General features: G+C 30.1%; 1 protein-coding gene across 2 annotated transcripts; it reads left to right on the top strand.

Moving 5' to 3' along the window:
* Window positions 1–2,401: 2,401 nt before the first annotated feature.
* On the top strand, window positions 2,402–5,478 carry LOC120077546 (PPPDE putative thiol peptidase family protein). Of its 2 annotated transcripts, XM_039031469.2 has the most exons (6): window positions 2,411–2,569; window positions 2,961–3,002; window positions 3,169–3,269; window positions 4,415–4,731; window positions 4,817–5,268; window positions 5,351–5,478. In XM_039031469.2, exons 2-5 carry the CDS (start codon window positions 2,994–2,996, stop codon window positions 5,263–5,265), a joined length of 876 nt encoding a protein of 291 aa, XP_038887397.1. In that variant the 5' UTR covers window positions 2,411–2,569; window positions 2,961–2,993; the 3' UTR covers window positions 5,266–5,268; window positions 5,351–5,478. The 2 variants fall into 2 exon arrangements, with proteins under 2 accessions (XP_038887396.1, XP_038887397.1); XM_039031468.2 differs by having other exon boundaries at window positions 2,402–2,569; window positions 4,817–5,478.
* The last annotated feature ends 14,347 nt before the right edge of the window (window positions 5,479–19,825 follow it).

Below are 19,825 nucleotides of genomic sequence, written 5' to 3'. Positions count from 1 at the left end.
TCCAATTTCAATGAAAATAATACATGTCAATTATCACTGAGCTAACTATATTTTGACCCGTTTAAATACATTGTTATATAATATTTTGATTAAATAATACTAATTACAAAAATATAATTAATTAATATAGAATTATCAACTAAAATATATTTTACTAGATAAACTCATTCCTTCTAAAATAGATTATTCGAATTATGATTCCTTGATTACATAGGACACATGCCTGATTATTTATTATTATTATTTTTTATTAATTATTTCTTCTTCAACCTCTATCTTTCTCTTGCATTTCGCTTTCATTTAATCTTCATCTTCCCCTTACCTCTAGCTTTTCTATGCAGAAAAAAATGGATTTCTTAATACAACATATTGATACTCTTCTTCTTCTTCTTCTTTTCCTTCTTTTTTCTTTCTCATTCTTTCTCTATTTATTTTACAAAAAAATTCCACTACAAAATTTGATCACAATATCATCGTAGCTAATCGATTTGAAATCAAAGATTTGCATATATACTTTATGGTGGGATTAATTTTGTTGACAATATGTACAGTAAAAAAATCGAACCTCTAATTTTAAAGTTGATATTACAAGCATTATATCAATTAAGTTATGCTCATTCTTACGAAATCAATAAGTAATGAATACAAAAAAAACGTAAAAAAGAGTGAATCAATACACAAATTTACAAAATCGATAAGTCATGGGGTAAAGGGAGAATAATTTCATTAGAGAGAATGTTATAGAATATAGAATGAATAACATCACTAGGGTTAGAGAGTTTGTATAGTGCATTCTCTAAACCTTGAGTAGAAAAGGAAAATAATTAAATATATGTCGAATACTTTAACCATATATTCATTGGTCAAGGCATACTTCTCTAAACCAGTACTTGGTCATTCGAAGCGTCATATAACATATTCAAGGCATTCCAACATTCATTTGGGTCACAAACTTCAAAGTTAGGGACTAAACTTATAATTTAACCATATATTAATTTGGTATATTTTGATTGATTAAAGAAAAAAAATATTTTCTTTTTAAAAAAATCATTTTTATTTAATTTGTTTTGATATAAACTTTTTAAAATTAACTTTGTAAGTGTTTCAAAAGCTGTCTTGATTAGTTGCCAAATACTTTAATTTTTTTTTTTCAAAAATGACTTATTTTCAAAACTAGAACACTTGAAAAGTTAAAACAAACACACCATAAAATCTCTGGATTAAAAAAAAATTATAATTATATTTTAAGTTGCAAGTATTGTCCATAAACCTCGAGACTTGTTTTTATTTGGTTTCTGAATTTTCTAAATTGTCTAATAAATCTCTATAACAAAAGAATTTAGGTTGAATACTACTTTGTTCCATTATACTTTCATAGATGATTCATTTTATTCTTCTACATTAAAAATGTTCACTTTAGTCCTAACTTTCAACGGTTCAATTTGTTCCTTGATATTAGTATACTATTAAAAAATTAATAAATTTATGAGGTGTCATTTTCTATGAAACTATTAATTGACTCATATGAGAAAATACTTAGTATTACTGTGGTATGAAAAACCTCCATTCATTATTTGCCACAATAGTCAAATTTAAGAATGATGTGGAGTCCATGAAATAAATAAATAATAAATGAATAAATTATTTAATGATGTATCAAATAATGAAGAAAATGAGATGACTAGATTTGTTTGCGCTACGTAGTTATTTTAAGTTCCAAATAAGATAGGTCAAATAACATCCCAATTTTTTAAAACCTTTAATTTAGGTCCGTTTGGTGTTTTTTTGTTTTTTGTTTTTGAAAATTAAGCTATAGACATTACTTCTACCTTCAAATTTCTTCATTTGTTATCTACATTTTACTAATTATTTAAAAAATCAAGGTAAAATTTGAAAACTAAAAAAAGTAACTTTTAAAAACTTGTGTTTGTTTTTTAAATTTGGCTAAGAATTCAACCTTTATACGAAGAAAGTTACAAATCATAATAAGAAACATGGAGAAAATATATTTAATTTTCAAAAAGAAAAAACAAAGAACTATGACCTTGTTTAGTAACCATTTTGCTTTTTGTTTTTATTTTCTAAAATTAAGCCTATAGATACTACTACATCCAAATTTTTTCTTTTGTTATCTATTTTTTTTCTTACCAATGGTTTAAAAGACAAACCAAATTTAGAACTAAAAAAAGAACTTTCAAAGAGTTATTTTTATTTTTAAAATTTGGCTAAGAATTCAACTATTGTATTTGAAAAAGATCCAAATCATCGTAAAAAATTTGGATGAAATAAGTTTAAATTTTAAAAAAATAAAAAATAAAAAATAAAAAACCAAAATGATCATTAACTTTTAATAAGTTTTTATACTTTCTTAACCAATTTAAAATTTTCAAAACTTTGAATCTTATATTTCTTAGGAGTAGCAAATTTGACTGAAATTGCTTCGTAACACAACACGTATCTCTGAATCCATGTCGGTTTCTTCGCCGCTTCCTCCGTCGGCGTGGTTTCTGATTGTCAATGGAAAGAAACATCCAACCCCACATCTTCGTTTTATCCCTTTCTTCAACCGGTATCAATTTTCTTCTCCCTTTCTCCATTTTCCTCATCACACTACGATTTTTTCTTCTTCATAATCTGTTGAAATTATCTTTGTTTCTCTACGTTTTGGGATTTGATCGTTGCATTTGTCTATCTTTTCATAGTTAATGTTCACAGCCAAATTTGCCATTTTGGTTTAGTGAAGGAGTGTTTGATTATTGGAAGTGGGGTTTCAGTACAACATTTAATTGTGGTTTTAATTGGTTTATATAAGCTTTGCCATTTTCTTTCTTCATATTCTTGGTTGCTCTGCTTGTAGATGATTTAAAAAGTTGCAGATGAAGTGTTTGATTGTTTACTCAATGAAACGAAAATGGGTTTCATTCTGAATTTCCGATTCTTACTTGGATTATTTTGAACAGACTTCTTGGCCCTTGAAAATTTCCTTGAGCAAGATGGCTGAGGTATGATATAGTTTAAGTTTCACTTCTAACTTTACTTGAAACATTGCTGTCTTTCTTTTCAGTTTATGTCCACAACTATTTCACTCTTAAATTGCTCTGAAAATTGCCAACTTGTAAAGAATGAGTGATGTTTATTTTGTTTGTGTTTACAACTTCACAACACAAGGAGGAGTCTCACAGGGTTGTATTGAATTTATACGACCTTAGCTGCGGATTGGCTCGGCAGTTCTCCAAACCATTGTTAGGGAAACCCATTGAAGGCATATGGTAAGTGTTGAGCTTTGTTAAGATGTTATGCTGTTTACATTATCATTAGCTTTGTTTACATGTACACTTTGATGAGTTGATCTTATGAATCAAAATTTATAAGCCTCTTTTATTGAGAGGTTTGGGCAGTACAAATTGTGCTATTGTTGTGATATCATTATTTAGTCTTTTCATCCCTAACTTGAACTGGTGTTAGAATAATGAGCACTACTTACCCCTACACTAGTATGATATTCTCTCAACAGCACATGAATTTGCTTTCAATTTATGTTCAAAAGTCTGTGTGATATTCCTGATTGTGATTGTTAAATGATATTGCTCTCTTCTTGATAATTCTCGACTTGAAGTCAACTTGTCATATACCCTCAATCTAGAGGTAAGATGTTCTAATACTCCCGCATCACGTTTTGAGTTCTGTTGAACTCAAAGTTAATTCTCACCTCAAAGAAATCGAACTTACCCTTCAATAGTCATCCATATGCTAATTCTCTTCTGCATTGATAGTTACTTCTTATTTATGTTAATCCTCTACTTCATAACTCAAATTCTGTATGATGGAACTTGACCACAATTTCATTATGGAATAATCAATGCTAAATAAGGATTCATATACTTTTCAACAATGGTTTGAGTCATCGGAGGATTTTCTGAAGAAGACAAATCCGTAGTATTTGCCGTGGTAGGGTTTGGAATCTCAGTACTAGCCATGGATGTTCAGCGAAGACGACGACACTGGAGAATGAAGAACTCTCAGAGAAAATAAATTTCTACTGATACCATATTATAACTTGGGAGAGTAAATAAAACTTGCTGTGTTTATCTTATTGAAGAAAAGCTATATAAATAGCTAAGGAAGAATTCAAGTGGCAGTAACAGAAAAATAAGCCGACTAACTAAAACAATTACTCAATACTGACCATTTTTTGGTTGCACAATCCTCTATTTAAAAAAAGAACCATTGAACCCTCTTCAGACAAATATGTAAGGTACCCTCCATTCAAAAACATTCTATTGTCTATTATAATGATACAATATTGTCCAGGTTTGCTAATATTCTTTAGTCAAAGTACCCCATGTGTTGGAGATGTTAGGTTACCATAACATATACTGATTTTGTGAGTGGTTGATTCTTTAATGCATTTCAGGCACACTGGGATTGTAGTGTATGACAATGAATACTACTTTGGTGGTGGAATCTATCACAGTCATTCTGGAAATACACCCTTTGGAACACCAATTGGTGTCATTGATTTGGGCATTACACACATCCCGAAAGATGTGTTCGAAAGTTATCTGATCGAAATCAGCCCACGTTATACAGCTGAAACTTACAGCTTGTTGGGTCACAATTGCAACAACTTTAGTAATGAGGTTGCACAGTTTTTGGTCGGTTCGACCATCCCAGAGTATATTCTTCAGCTTCCCAACGAAGTTAGAAGCAGTCCCATCGGCAGACTCATGCGTAAGTTGGGATAAAGATGACAATCATAGATTCTTTCAAGTCAATACATCTATTCTTTATTCGTGATGTGTGTTTGTGTTGACAGTGCCGATGATTCAGAACCTAGAAACAACATTAAAATCTGGTGCAGTTCCTAAAGCTCCACAGGTCAGGCATAGTCAGCCTGCAATGACATCAGCTCCTATATCAGTCTTGGATTCTAACATTGAGGAATCAGCAGGCGGTGCTGTCGGACAGTCTGGTGGTGGTGGTAGCAAGGCAACACAGTCTGCCGAGCAAAACACGACCATAGAGTTGACACATCTGTCAACAGAGCTTGCTGTAGGGGCAGGGCACCCGAAGTCACCTGGGAAGACAATTGATGAAAGTCTGCTCAGGGATGCTCGTGCCATGATACGAGACAGGATCAAGTGTGAATTTGTATCAATCATGGCGACCGGGAAGTATCGTGCAAGTGAAGCTGCTGCCCTTGCAGCCAAGAGAGTGATGAGCAAATATAATAGCCATACAAGTGTTGCAGCTTCACAGGACTAGAAGGTAACATGACATCCTTCTTCCTCCAATGTGGTTCTAGGATAGATCAAGGATATAAGTAGTTAAAACTTTGCTTCATGTACAGGTAGGGAATACTATTGAGATAACTGTTCATCTGCGGAGATTAAACATATTAAGTTCATCTAATAGCAACTTTGTTTCTAATTTTCAAAATGAAAAAACAAAAGCGTTATATAACGTGTTCCATCTCAATTATTCTGACTTGATAAAAATTCATTTTCGAAATTTCGCATATCGGTGTAATATCCGTTCACTTGATTGTAGTTGGCTCTCTATTTCTATTCATAGTTTTTTTTTTTTTTTAAACATTGCAAACACTATCTTGAAGTATAGTGGCAGTTGTAATTGTATCCTTAAACTTTCCATTTTAAAAGTTGAGCCTTCAAACTTATATAGGTATTAAAATTGGGTTATATTGGACCATCAAAGTTGTATAATTGTATAAATTACAACGTTTGTATAAGTTTGAGGGTTCAAATTTTATCGTTCGCGGGTTAAATTTCTACAATAATTGTAAGTCTGAGGTTCCAATTTTAATACTTGTAGAAGTTTAGAGACTTCATTTTTACAATTGAAAGTTTGAGGGTGATTGCTACCAACATTAAGGGTGGTTTTTGCAATTTGCTTTTTTTATTTTTTATTTTTTCTCTTTAGTTGTTTTCTCAATAGAAGTTTGGTATTCATCCAAAGAAAAAAAATTGCAAGATGATATGTATGTATGTGTGTGTATATATATACATGCACGTGCACATGTATATATATTCTTCTTGTTTAATTGCAACTCTGCCCCTAGCTGTTATAGTCCAACCCACAATTCTCTCGCCTATAAGATATTATCCTCTAGGTAGTATCTTTACTTAGTTGGAAATTCTTTCTTTAGAGAGTTTTTATAGGCTTGTTCTTTGATTGTCGTTGTATTTTATCATTTTTTTTTTCTCAATCAAAGCAGTTACTTCTATCAAAAACATATCCTTTTCAAAAACCCTAGTTAAGTTTCGAAGCTATAAATAGATAGTTTAAAACTTATTTTGATCATTCAACTAAACTTTCAAGCTGTCCATTTTGATTAGTAAGAGGTGTTTGGAGCAAAGAGTTGGTTATTGTAGTTTTAGGCTATTATAGTTGGGTCATAATAGTTTGTATTTGAGATGTAGATTATTTTAGTTTAAGAAGGAAATAGTAAACATTGTAACAAAAAATTAAAAAAAAAATGATAAATGTAAAATAGTAAAAACAATACTACTAACGGTTTTGAAATAGTGTCGACTGTAGCAAATTGAGGACTATGAAATAGTATTTTATTATAGCAAAAGGTGGTTATTATAGTCTCAGATAGACTTTACCCTAAACGTCCTCCAAATTTTTTTTTAACTCTTAGAATATCTACTTTACTTATTTAACTTCAAAATAAGTAACCATTTCAGTCCTTATTTTTATTTTGTTTTTAATGAATTAATGACTGTTTTTGAGTACATGTACTAATATGAGCACAATTTGAGACATACAAATTAGGTTACGTTTGGCAAATCTTAATTATTTTTTGCCTTTAGTAAAATAGATTTAAATTGAATCTATCAAAATCACTTTTAGAAACACCTTGATTTTACGTTGATTTTAAAAGTACCATGCTTCTAGTTTTTAGATTCTTTTAAAATCATTTAAAATTTTTAATTAATATTTAGTTTTCAATTTTATACTTTAAAGATGAGATTTATTTTATATACTTATCTATTTTTTATCTAATCAAATCTTTTTCCATTTTCCATTAGTTTATTGCATCATTTTTTTAGTACCATATTCATTTTTCTAAATAAAGTTATTTTCCTTAATATTTAAAAATTGATCTATAACAAACAAAACTTATCATGATAAACAATTATTTAAATTTTTATTACAATTTTTTTAAAGTTGATTATAGATATTTTATTTATTATATCTAAAATAAAATGTTTTGGTATTTATTTACCAAATACTCTAACCTACCTTTTCAAGTTTAAGTTGAAATTTACTAAACATTATTTTACTTGATTTTTTCTAAAAGCACGGTTTCTAGTAATTATTTTAAAAATCACAGCAATCCCTAGCTGTCTTAGAAACAAACACTTGAAAAGTGAATATTAGGTGGAAAAATAATATTGCAAGTACTAAAATGATTATAATAAAAATTGAGGAATTACAAACTTGAAAATATAGACCCTATTGGTAATTATTTTGTTTTTTATTTTTATTTTTAAAAATTAAGTCTATGGACACTATCTTCACTTCCAAGTTTCTTCTTTTGTTATTTACTTTTTCACCAATTGTTTAAAAAACAAGCCAAATTTTGGGAACTAAAGAAGTAGTTTTAAAAAAATTATTTTTGATTTTAGAATTTGGTTAAGAATTCAAACATTGGAATTAAGAAAAATGTAAATCATTGTAAGAAATTTAGTTGAAATATACCTAATTTTCAAAAATAAAATGGTTACTAAACGGGGTCGTGTTGTTTTTTTTTAAAAAAAAAAAAAAATCAAGCATATTTCATCCATATTTTTTACAATGGTTTGCATCTTTCTTTAGTATAATGGTTGAATTCTTAGTCAAATTCTAAATTCCAAAAATAATTTTTTGAAGGCTACTTTTTTTTTAGTTCTCAAAACTTGGCTTGATTTTTTAAACTATTGATGAAAAATAGATAACATATGAAAAAATTTGGAGGTGAAAATAGTGTAACTTAATTTCAAAAACAAAATTAAAAAAATAAAATCGTTACCAAATGCGTCTTTAAAAATCGGAATGGTTTTAAACTTATATATTTTTATGTTATGTTTGTGCCCATCTCTAATTCAAGTACTTGTTTTTTTTTTTCTTTTGTGGAAATTAAAAGATTATTGAAAGGGGACGTAAAAGATTTTTTTTTAAAATAGGTTTCTTACAAACAATCAATCAACAGATTTTTAATATTAATATGGTTATTTTCAAAATTTATTAGAGAAATATTGTTGTTTTGGGAGTTCAAGGCTAGAAGTCGAGGGTTGAGGATTCGATTAATGTAGAGGTTGAACGTTGAGAACTCGACAAACAAAGAAAAACTTGGAAACAATATGTATATTAGGCATACATAAGTCGAAACTGTAACCCTCGACAAGGAAGATAAGTGGGTGAAGGAAATCTCGCTAATTTTGTGATGGGGATCTCGCTCTATAAGGAAATCTCGCTAATTTTTAGGTTGTCGAAGGTTGAAGTTTCGACATACATAAGGTGAAACTTCAACCCTTGACAAGGAGATAAGTGGGTGAAGGAAAACTCGCTAATTTTGTGATGAGGATCTCGCTCTAGAAGGAAATCTCGCTAATTTTTCATTAATGATTATTAGCTTTTTTTTCTCATTGGTCATGTGTGTATATATATATATATATATATATATATATATATATATATATACACATGACCAATGAGAAAAAAAAGTGAATACAATTGCGAGCCAGATCCTGCTCATGAGCGAGATCAAGCATTTCTTTAACAAATTGTCTTCCTAGCGATGCTCACCTTACCAGCGAGATTCAGCCCACAATTCTAGTGAGATTCCCTTCTAGAGCAAGATCTTCATCATAAAATTAGCGAGATTTTCTTCACCCACTTTTCTTTTATTGTATATTCAATTTTTTTTTATTATAAAGTTGTACATTATTCTTTTAATTAAGTTGTGCATTATTTTTCTAATTGAGAAACAAATATTTTTTTAATTGAGAAATATTTTTTTTTTTTTTCAAATCATGACTTTAAACCCAGGACTTGTTGATCCCGATGTTTTATAGGACCAGTCCATTCATCGATCATCTGTTGTATGGCGAGATCGTACTACTGGAGAAACATTTTGCAGGCGTCGAGAGGCAGTTCTCCAGTACACTATCTCGCTCCACCCTCGAATACTACCGCTACTGCGCACATCTGGATTCTATGGGTTGCTAGATTAGGATTTATTCAGTTGAACTGGCATCTGATCACAACCTTGGTCGAGAGATGGAGGCCCGAGACGTATACATTTCATATGTCTGTTGGAGAGTGCACTATCACTCTACAAGACATAGAAGTGTTGTTGGAGTTACCTGTTGACGGTGAGCCGGTCACCGGAGTGATGTATGATGATTGGTCAGAAGTTTGTCAACTGTACCTCGGTGCGACCCCACCTGTCGACAAGATTAAAGGATCGAGGTTAGTTTAATATGGTTAAGAACACAATTTCGTGAGCTCACAGATGATGTAGACGAGGAAACCATCATAAGATATGCGCGAGCATATATACTACAAATGATGGGTGGAAGTCTGTTTTCAGATAAATCAAGTCATTTTGTTCACTTGATGTTCCTGCCACTATTAGCTAACCTCCATGATGTGGGACGGTATTCGTGGGGTGGAGCATGCTTGGCATGGTTGTATAGGCAACTATGCAAAGTAACTAGACATGAGGTTTGAGAGATAGCTGGGCCTCTCATATTTTTGCAACTATGGGTTTGGGAGCGATTTCCAACAATGGCTCCACAACTACAACATGTTAATGACGCTCAGTTAGTTGAACGAGCCTACGGTTCTCGGTATGTTGTTTTAATTCAATTTAATTTTTATATCACTGATCTAGTTAATTTAAATTCTAAATTATCAATTTAAAAATTTAGGTGGAGAGACAAATTTTGTGTGACTAGGACAACCACACATGTAGTCAGCCAGTATAGATACATGTTTGATTTGCTTCAACCTGAACAGGTACATTACACTGAACCTAATTGATTATTTTATACACATTTTTATTGTATTTGTCTTTAATATTCTCTAATATAATATTTTGTGTTTCAGGTTATTTGGGAGCCGTACAAAATTATTATGCATACTTTGCCTAATTTTTATACGAATGGTCAAAACATATGGCGGATGATAAGTCCTCTCATGTTTTCACATTGGTGAGTGACATCTTCCTGACAGGGTGATGAGACAATTCGGTTTTCAGTAGGATGTCCCATCGCCTTGTAATACTGAACCCATATTGTATGATATTGACCTAAGGATGGAGATTGATCCGAAAAAGTTGCACATTTGGTAGTGTGATGGCACTATCGTGCAAGGTTTATTGCAGTGGGGGTTTCTCTTGAACAGTTTGACACATATGTCACTCCAGAATATATTCATTGGTATAATATCACAAGGCGCTACGTTACTCGTCCGGGAGCAACTGTGGGTCATCTGGTAAATGAATGAATATTATCTAATTATTTTTAATTTAAATTTATTTTAAATATTGTCTAATTGTTTTATAATTCACAGAGATCGGATAACAGTAGACTCTGTGAAGTTGCGAATGATCCGAACCAGGTTCTTGCTATATGTAGTGACAACCAAAGCTATATGAAGAAAATTCATTATATACACGATATACCTATTGTTTCTCCACCAGCTCCTAGACGTAGAGGACCTGTTTGGGAAGAGGATGAGTTTGATGAGGTTGCACATAATGTGGAAGAGTTGCCCCCTATGATGCAGATGTAGAGTCAAACTGATTATGTTAGTCCGATGATGATGATGCCAGCATTTGGTTCAGGACATTATGACTCAGAGGCTGGTCCTTCGTCTTCATACGTGTATGGACATGGTCGGGGTCGTGGAGAGCATAATGAATATTTATATTACGAAGCGCCTGCAGAGGTACCAGAGCAACATTAAGAAGAACCTGAGTAACCTTAAGTTCGAAGTCGACGACGACAACCAGCTCGAAATCGACGACGTCCGCCTTGTGGGACACATTGATTTTTGTAATTATTTTTATATAAATGAGATATTTAATTTACATTTTTTATATTTTTATGAGATATTATTTTTTTTAATTTATTCTTTTTAGAGTTTAAATAAATTAATAAAATGTTTTTAGAAATTGTTTTTATAAAATGAAAAATTAAAAAAAAAAAAAAAAAAAGGAAGAAAGAAAGAAGGTGGAATGTGTAATAATTAAAAAGGAAAAAAAAAAGAAAATTTGTACAGATGACCCAAAAATTGAAGTGTACTCTCGCTCTCTATCAAAATCTTGCTATCTCGCTCTCGCTCAAAATCTCGCTCTCTCTTACTCTTCCTTTTTCTTACTCTCTCCCAATACAAAATTTTATTTTAGGCGATGACATCAGCAAGGTCGAGGTTCAAAATTCGACATATCTTGGTCGAATTTTAAACCCTCAAGTTATTTAAAAAAAAAAAAAACAATATTTTTATAAATAATTTGAAAACAACAATATTTTCCTAAATAGTTTCTAAAAGGACAATATTCTTTTAATTTTCCCATCCATCAACGGTGAATAAAAAACAACATAAATGAATAAATTAAAATAAAGCTATTTTCAAATAAAGTTCATAATGGAAAAAAAGAATTATATTTCACAAAAATAAAATAAAATAAAATAAAATAAACTTTGGAATTTACATTGGATGCTTTTAATGTATGTCTTATCAAATATTTGGATTATGACTTATGAGTTCGCATGCAATAGACCAAATGATGCAAAATTCACTTTCTCTTTCACAACTTCTAAAAAAATAAAAATAAATAATAATATTTTTTTTATATAAAAAAAGCTTATTTTAAACATCTCAAAAAAGGCATTTTCCTTTTTTTTAATGAAAAAATAATTATTTATACAAATTTGTGGAATGATTGGTGTCCAAGTTGCTAACTTATCTCTTGTTCATGATGTGTTTTCCACATATCAAATCAAAACTTTTTTTTTTTTCATTTTTCATGATACATCAATTTTATATATTTTGTGAATTTTTTTTCTTTTTTGGCTCATGCATGAATCTGTGAAATTTTTTAGATTTTGATTTGTTGTGTGTTTGTCTCAAATTAATTAATTTGAATTGATTTGGATAATTAGCTATATGATTTGTATATAAAAATGTTTTTTTTCCTCTCTTTATAAATATAACCTTATGTTAATGAGTAGTGGGATTAAAAACATTGATCTATAAAAAATATTAATATCTTTAAGCTAATTTAACTACAGATAAACCAAAATGAAAATAGTTCAATTGATATGAAGTTTTGAACATCAACCTCGAGATTAAATGTTTGATTTTCCTACCTAACATATTTTTTAAAAAGTCATGGACAAAGTTGTGCAAGTATCACTTGACCATTATCAAGCGAAATAAAAGGCATAGAAAGTCAGGTTTCATTTGATAATCATTTAGGTTTTAAAAATTGTGTTTGTTTCATGAGAATTTCATCTTTACTAAGTAAAAAAACAAAAACAAGTTTATTTTGAAACTATTTTATTTTTATTTTTCATAAATTGACTTTAATAAAAAAGTATTCATAAAAAATAGACAACAAAATAAATTATAAATCAATAGACACAAAAGTAGCGTTCATAAACTTAATTTATAAAAGTCAAAAGAACCATAGTTTAACTTACAAAACAACTTTTATTATCGATTTCGAGGATAAATGTTTGATTCTTCAACTACATATATTATAAAATAATGTTTAACTTTCTTAGATCAAAGATCAAATGATTATCAAACAAGTGTAAGATTTTAAAATTTTATGCCTGATTTGCCTACCTCCCATTTTCAAATTTGAAAGAGTATATATAAATAGAGAGAGAAATTAGAATTTAAAATTTTGCCTATCAAAATTACTCAAATTTTCCTACCTCCTAATTTCAAATTTGAAAGATTATATATAATACAGAATTAGAATTTAAATTATTCTTATTACTCTCTTTCTATTGTTCTATATCTCTCGTATTTTATTTTGATTTTTATACATGTTTAGTGTCTATTGTGCAAAGAGTTTATTGGAAAAAAAAAAAACCTTAAAAAACATATTTGGTCTTTTGAAAGTAGCAATTTAGCCCTTGTTAGATAACAAATTTGTTTATTGTTTTTTAAATTTAGGCTTGTTTTCTCCTTAAATTTTATACTATTGTTCTCGTGTTTCTGGTAGAAATACTTCAACTTTTAATCAAATTCTTAAAACAAAAATAAGTTGTTAGAAAACTATTTTTTTAGTTTTCAAAATTTGACTTGGTTTTTGAATACACTAATAAAATAAAGTGGATAAACAAACTATAGAAACTTATAGGTGGATGTAGTGTTTATAAACTTAGAAGTTGTTTGGAGCTCTAAGTTGAGTTTTGAAGTATGAAAGTTAATATATCTACGGAATTAGGAAGTTTGTATTTGGGGTTTAGAGTTGAATCATTAAGTCAATAGTATCTAATGCAATTTTTTGTTATATAAAAAAGTATGATTTTTTGTGGTGATTTTTTTTTTTTTTTTTTTGCCTAACTTTTTGTTTAATTAGTCATTTGCCCACATATTTTTCCAAATTTTGAACATTCAATTGAGATGTCAACTTAAAACTATTACATATATTTTACAATTTTACATGTAACCATTGTACTTAAGGTAGACAAAATTCTCTTGTTTCATACAAACAACAAAACTACAATATACTTTTGTATTAGTGAAATGTATTGGTGTAAACTAACATATTGTTTATACTATCAACTTCGAGGGCAAAAGTTCGATTCCCCTAGCTCACACTTTAATACAATACCTTTGCAAAAAAAAAAAAAAATATTGGTGTAATAAGCACACAAAAAAGTAGGTTGTTAAAGGGATTTAGGGCTTTTTATGGCATCCTGTGTCAAATTGTAGGTTAGGGTTTATTATGCATATACGTTGTCCCACATTGACTAAATAAGAGGATGATCATGATAATATATAATGGGTGACAATTTTTCCAAGGTATGAGATATTTTAGGCAAAAGTAAAACCCTGACTTGGCCATGTTCATAGGATTCTCGAGTGTTGTAGAAGATGCAATTCAAGTGGTGAAATATTTTTCAAAGATTCATTTGCATTCAAACACTTTTTTATAAAAACTTAGAAAAATATAAATGTGTTTAATTAAATTTCTTCCAAGTGTTTTTATTCATAAATTTGTTTGGTTTGGCTATGTGCATAAAATGTTTCTATTAATATTAAACTACTATATAAGATATGAATATTAAATACTATGACCTAATAAAGGGGTAGTTGCATACAGTTGAATGTTGAAGGTAGTCACTAGAGATAATTGTTGAAAGTGATAGGTAGTTTCCAGAATATGTTGTAAGGCCAGTAGTGCCGACAATAGTTGTTATTGGAGTCACAGGTGGTTGTCAGAGAATATTGTCGACGCTGATTGTCCTTGGAGTACTTGGTCGTTGACGGTGGCTAGTGGTGGAGTCATTGGAAACATTAGAATGAGAGAGAGAAAAAGGGGAAGAATGAATTCCTCGATAACTGTAAAAGTTTCAGTAGTGAATACTTTGAAGTTGGTGATGTTGAGTTATTTAATATCGACTTGTGAAGTTGGTGGGTCAAACACTGAGTTGGGTTAAAAACCTAAGTCAATACCCCAAACACTCCTAATTTTCAAAAACCAAAAACCAAATGGTTAATTACCAAGTGAAGCATTGGTCAATGAACTTTAGTTTGCAATAATTTAATCCCTATGTTTTTCAAAATTATTGTAACAGTTTAGTGATTGAATGTTATTATGCATATACGTTATCCTAGATTGACTAAATAAGATGATGATCAGGATAATATATAATAGATGACAACTTTCTCCAAAGTATGAGATATTTTTAAGCGAAAGTAAAACCCTGACTTAGTCATATTGGTAGAATTCTCGAGTGTTGTAGAAGATGCAGTTCAGGTGATGAAATGTTTTTCAAAAAGTCATTTGCATTCAAACACTTTTTTATAAAAACTTAGAAAAATATAAATGTGTTTGGTTCAATTTTTTCCAAGTGTTTTTATTCATAAATTTGTCCAAGTGTTTTTATTCATAAATTTGTTTGGTTTGGGTATGTACATAAAATGTTTCTATTAATATTAAACTACTATATAAGATGAAAAATATTAAACATTATGACCTAATAAATGGGTAGTCGCGTACAGTTGAATGTCGAAGGTGGTCGCTGGAGATGATTATTGAAGGCAATCTTTGTTAGAGATAGTTTCCAGAATATGTCGTCAGAGTGAGGGCCAGGTGATAACTTGTAGAAATACAAGTTATTTTTGCTCTTAAGTTGGAACAACTAAGGTTTTTAATGATAGATTCTTCTCATTTTTAGAAGCATGGATTTATTCAAACATTAACAAACTCATGCAAAATAAGTTTTATTACTAATATCGAGGCACTAACGCATTGTATTGCAGGATTTCAATACAAGGATTAACGCTAATGCATTAGACAAGTGCCGCAGGAAAAGCTCTAATGCATGGGCCATGCATCGGAGGGAGTTCAACACAGAGAAGATTCATTGCTCCAGGCTGATTATGTCATATCACCACTTGCAAGTATGGGCACACCTGCAGCAAACGGCGTCTGAAAAGCTTCCACGCAGCAGGCGGCATCTGAAAAGCTTCAGAGAGTCAGACGGCTAATCAGGGCATGGACTTTAATGTTAACCAGGACATGGACTTTAATGCTGCCCATTCACCAAGTGGACATGACCAGCGCCTATAAACAGATAAAGTCCCTTCAGAGTTAAGAAGTTCGAAAATTATAAAAATCCTTACTTTTTGTATATTGTAGTCATAACTCTAGTTCTGTAGAGGCTGTGTTGTGGTGCTAGACGATTAGAAGGGTTAAGAACCACCACCACCACCGGTCAGGAAGCGGAGGAAACCATTCTTGAGAAAGATACGTCATCCAATTCCTAAACAAATGATTATACACAACGAGATTGAGCCAAAGAAATACAAGAGATTATATTCTTTGGCTTGACTCAGTTTTCTTCTTCTCATTTATCACTTTCATTCCATTTGATTAAATATTGCTTTTGTAAAGACTCTGTTTCTTTATAAAATTCATATGTTTGATCCATCATACTTGCCATTGTTTATTTCTTGTTTATGTTGAATGCATTAATACTTTATGCACAACTTCATTCTAAAGCTCAAGCCAACTTGACAAATTGGTAAAAGCATCTTTTAACTTAGATTGTTCGAAAGAATAAGTAAGCTGCATTAAGTAGGACGCCTAGTATAACTAGAGATAAACTTACTGGTGTCTATTGCATTTTATGTTAGACGCATGCATCCTAGAGATAGACTTTGTATGTTATTTGCATTGAGAAATGTTGAATGAAGTTTGACGCATAAACAAAAGATAAGCAAACCATCCCATCTCATTCACACCACATCCTAGTTGTGTACACTGTCTTAGACCGATGCGTCCACTTACCTTAAACTTCATTTTCGCATGATCCATCATTCACTACTCAACTCTTTTGCATCTCTTCTACAGGCACAACAATTTGGTGTAAATAACACATTTCTCACATTTATTTAGGAAAACCCCTATAGTAGATACAACGCAAGGTCTGCGTTTGGTTAACTGAATCCCTGAGTTCGACCCTGGACTTACCAAGAACCTAAATTAGATTTATACTTGGGTCTAGTTTAGGAAAACTTGAACGTCATTAGAAGGAGTTGTGTGCGTTTTGCTGCAAATATCTGACACCCCAACGCGTTACATTTACTTAAACGCATCGAAGCATAAATATATCACTTATACTTAGAACTTATTTCTCCAATTTATTTTACACAATACACTCCTAGAGCAAATCACGATAGCAACGAACACCAGCAGTGTCGACGATAGTTGTTATTGGAGTCAGATGTGGTTATCAGAGAATATTGTCGTCGCTGATTGTCCCTAGAGTACTTGGTCATTCACGGTGGCTAGTGGTGGAGCCATTGGAAACATTAGAAGGAGAGAGAGAACAAGGAGAAAATTGAGTTCCTCAATAATTATAAAAACTTCAGTAGCGAACACTATCGAAGTTGGTGATGTTGAGTTATTTAATATCGACTTGTGAAGTTGGTGGTGAATTGAGTTAAAAACCTAAGCCAATATCCCAAACACTCCTAATTTTCAAAAATAAAAAACCAAATGGTACGGTAATTACCAAGTGAGGTCTTGGTCAATAAATTTTAGTTTGCAATAATTTAATCCCCATGTTTTTCAAAATTATTGTAACAGTTTAGTGATTGAACATTATTATACAACTATTTAGTCATTATATTTTCAATTTTGGAAACACTTTCTAAACACTTTCAAATTTGTAACAATTTAATCCCTATTGAATGCCAATTTTTATTATATTGATTTTTAATTAGTTTATCAATATACTTATGTTATAAATGTCATTAAATCTTAATAATTTTTTTAACGATAAATACTATATTGTTTATAAATATTAAAGTTCATGGATTAAATATTTACGCACAAAAATTAAAGGATTAACTTGTTATAAAATTAAAAGTACACAATCTTATTCCGTTCAAATTTAGGAGCAAAATTGGTCACTCTCTAAGGTTTGGTGAAGATTCATCTTAATAGCTACCCAAATGTTTCACTTTCAATCAAAGGATGGTGAGAATTTCCAAAATTGAGATACTCCCATATTTGATAAAATGAACCTAAAGCCAAAACTCTTTTTATATGCATGCATTTAATTAGGATATCCGCATTTTCAAAACCTAGCACAAGAGACAAAAGTAAGGATATGGAATACTTTGACTTGTGACATTGTACATCTTTGGTCTTAGAATTAAAGAAGAAGAAAAAATATCATTCAAATCAAGAAAATCACATGCCCCATATAATAAATCCATGTATATCTTATCGATTCATATTTATGTAGTGATATTTCAATTTCCAATTGTCCATTTACATGTGGTGGGTACAAATTTCCTTTATTTATAATATTTTTAGAAACAAAAAACATGGATCTACCATCCATATTTAATCTATGCATGTTCATACACTATTTTTTTGTAATTCATATATATAGAACCCATACATGCATGTCAAACATACATTTAAAAGACTTTGTCTTAAGCTCAAAGTTTTTTTTGTCTTCATGTGGGGAAGATATATATATGGTATATAATATATATATACACACATATAAGGTGGTGGAAGAGATATCTCATATCAAATTGGAGGTCTTAAAATGCAATTATAAGGGTATGGGTCCAAAAATAATGATCCCTAAAGTGACCCCACTTAGAGGGTGGTGGACAATAATATTCTATATGCTTTTTAATAATTATATTGTCATCTTTCATTTCTAACCCTAATCCTCTTTTTAATCCACTTTTTTAATGGTAGAAGTAGAAATTGGAAAAAGTAAAAATCAGTCTAACTTTGGATTAAGTTTTAGCTTTCCTAAATTCATAAATTCAAGATAAGTCATGAATGATTTTAAAATGGTTAAATGTGCATTTTTATTGTCACCTTTAAACACAATTCCATATCACCATAATTAGTTTTAAATGATTAAAATCATGTTTTAGACTGATTTTAAAAATGACAAAAGTGTGTTTAACCATTTCATTATTCTAGAGTTAGATGAAGTCGACTTTAGTCTAGAATACGATTTAATTTTTCAAGAATTTGATTTATGATGAGTTGAATCAATCCATCTATGTTAAGAATGAAAATTTTAGTTCAATTAGTTCAATATTGTTGGTTTTAGGACCAACTAAGAACTAAACCAATCCAAACCAAACCATTCCAGTATATACAAAAAGGAACAAAATTGAAGTCCAAAAAGAACAAAACCAATCCATCTATCGGGTTGGTTCTTAGTTTTTTGCATTTCTTTTTTTTCTTATAATTTTTCATTTTTATTTATGCTTTTGTTATCACTTGATCGCTATTTTTTAAATTAAAGTTGTACCTTTTTTTCCTTATAAGTTGAAATTGAATGTTTATGATTTTTATTTATAGCCTTTCTCTAAATAACAAACATGCATCCCCTAATAAGTGATTCTTTTTCTAAACAACAAACATACAATATACAATAATGCTAAAAGCAACCTTTTATTAGAATTTATTTTTAAAGGTATATATATATATATATATTTCGATTCAATTTGATTTATATTAATTTTTTTAAGAAAATTCGAATTGCATAATTTTTTTCATATATAAATTAAGATATCTAATTTTATACTAAAAATCAAATTAAATCAAACCAAACGAGGAATCATTTGGTTGAATTTGATTTTTTAATTTTTGGTTGCCCTCCTAATTTATATACCTTAATTTTTTTTTTTCTTAAAAAGTATTACTGAATTGCAATCAATTCTTTTTGACTCTTTTGTTTGTTTGCTTTATGTCGTGTGACAAAGTGAAAAGAAAGAAAAGATGATGATGATTATTTAGCTAAGTGCCGAAAGGAAAACAATCTACTTTTTTTTTTCTTTTGGCTACTTTTTCATATTGGCATCTTATATAAGTTTTGTTATTTTGTCCCCCACTCCCATTTTTTTTGCTTATTTCCTACTTCACATCTCCAACAAATTGGTGAAAATATTCCTTTCAAACACCCCCCCCCCCCAAAAAAAAAGGTGAAAATCAAACCATCTAACTTTTATAATGGTGGCAATAGATGTATTTATCCGTTAAAACTACATTTAAATTGACAATTAATTAGAAAAAAGG

The sequence above is a fragment of the Benincasa hispida genome, chromosome 5, assembly GCF_027475165.1.
Source record: "Benincasa hispida cultivar pf3 chromosome 5, pf3_genome.v1.1, whole genome shotgun sequence".
Classification (NCBI taxonomy): domain Eukaryota; kingdom Viridiplantae; phylum Streptophyta; class Magnoliopsida; order Cucurbitales; family Cucurbitaceae; genus Benincasa; species Benincasa hispida.
The sequence above is the reverse complement of the archived record's forward strand: the minus strand, read 5'-3'. Positions and strand labels throughout refer to the sequence as shown.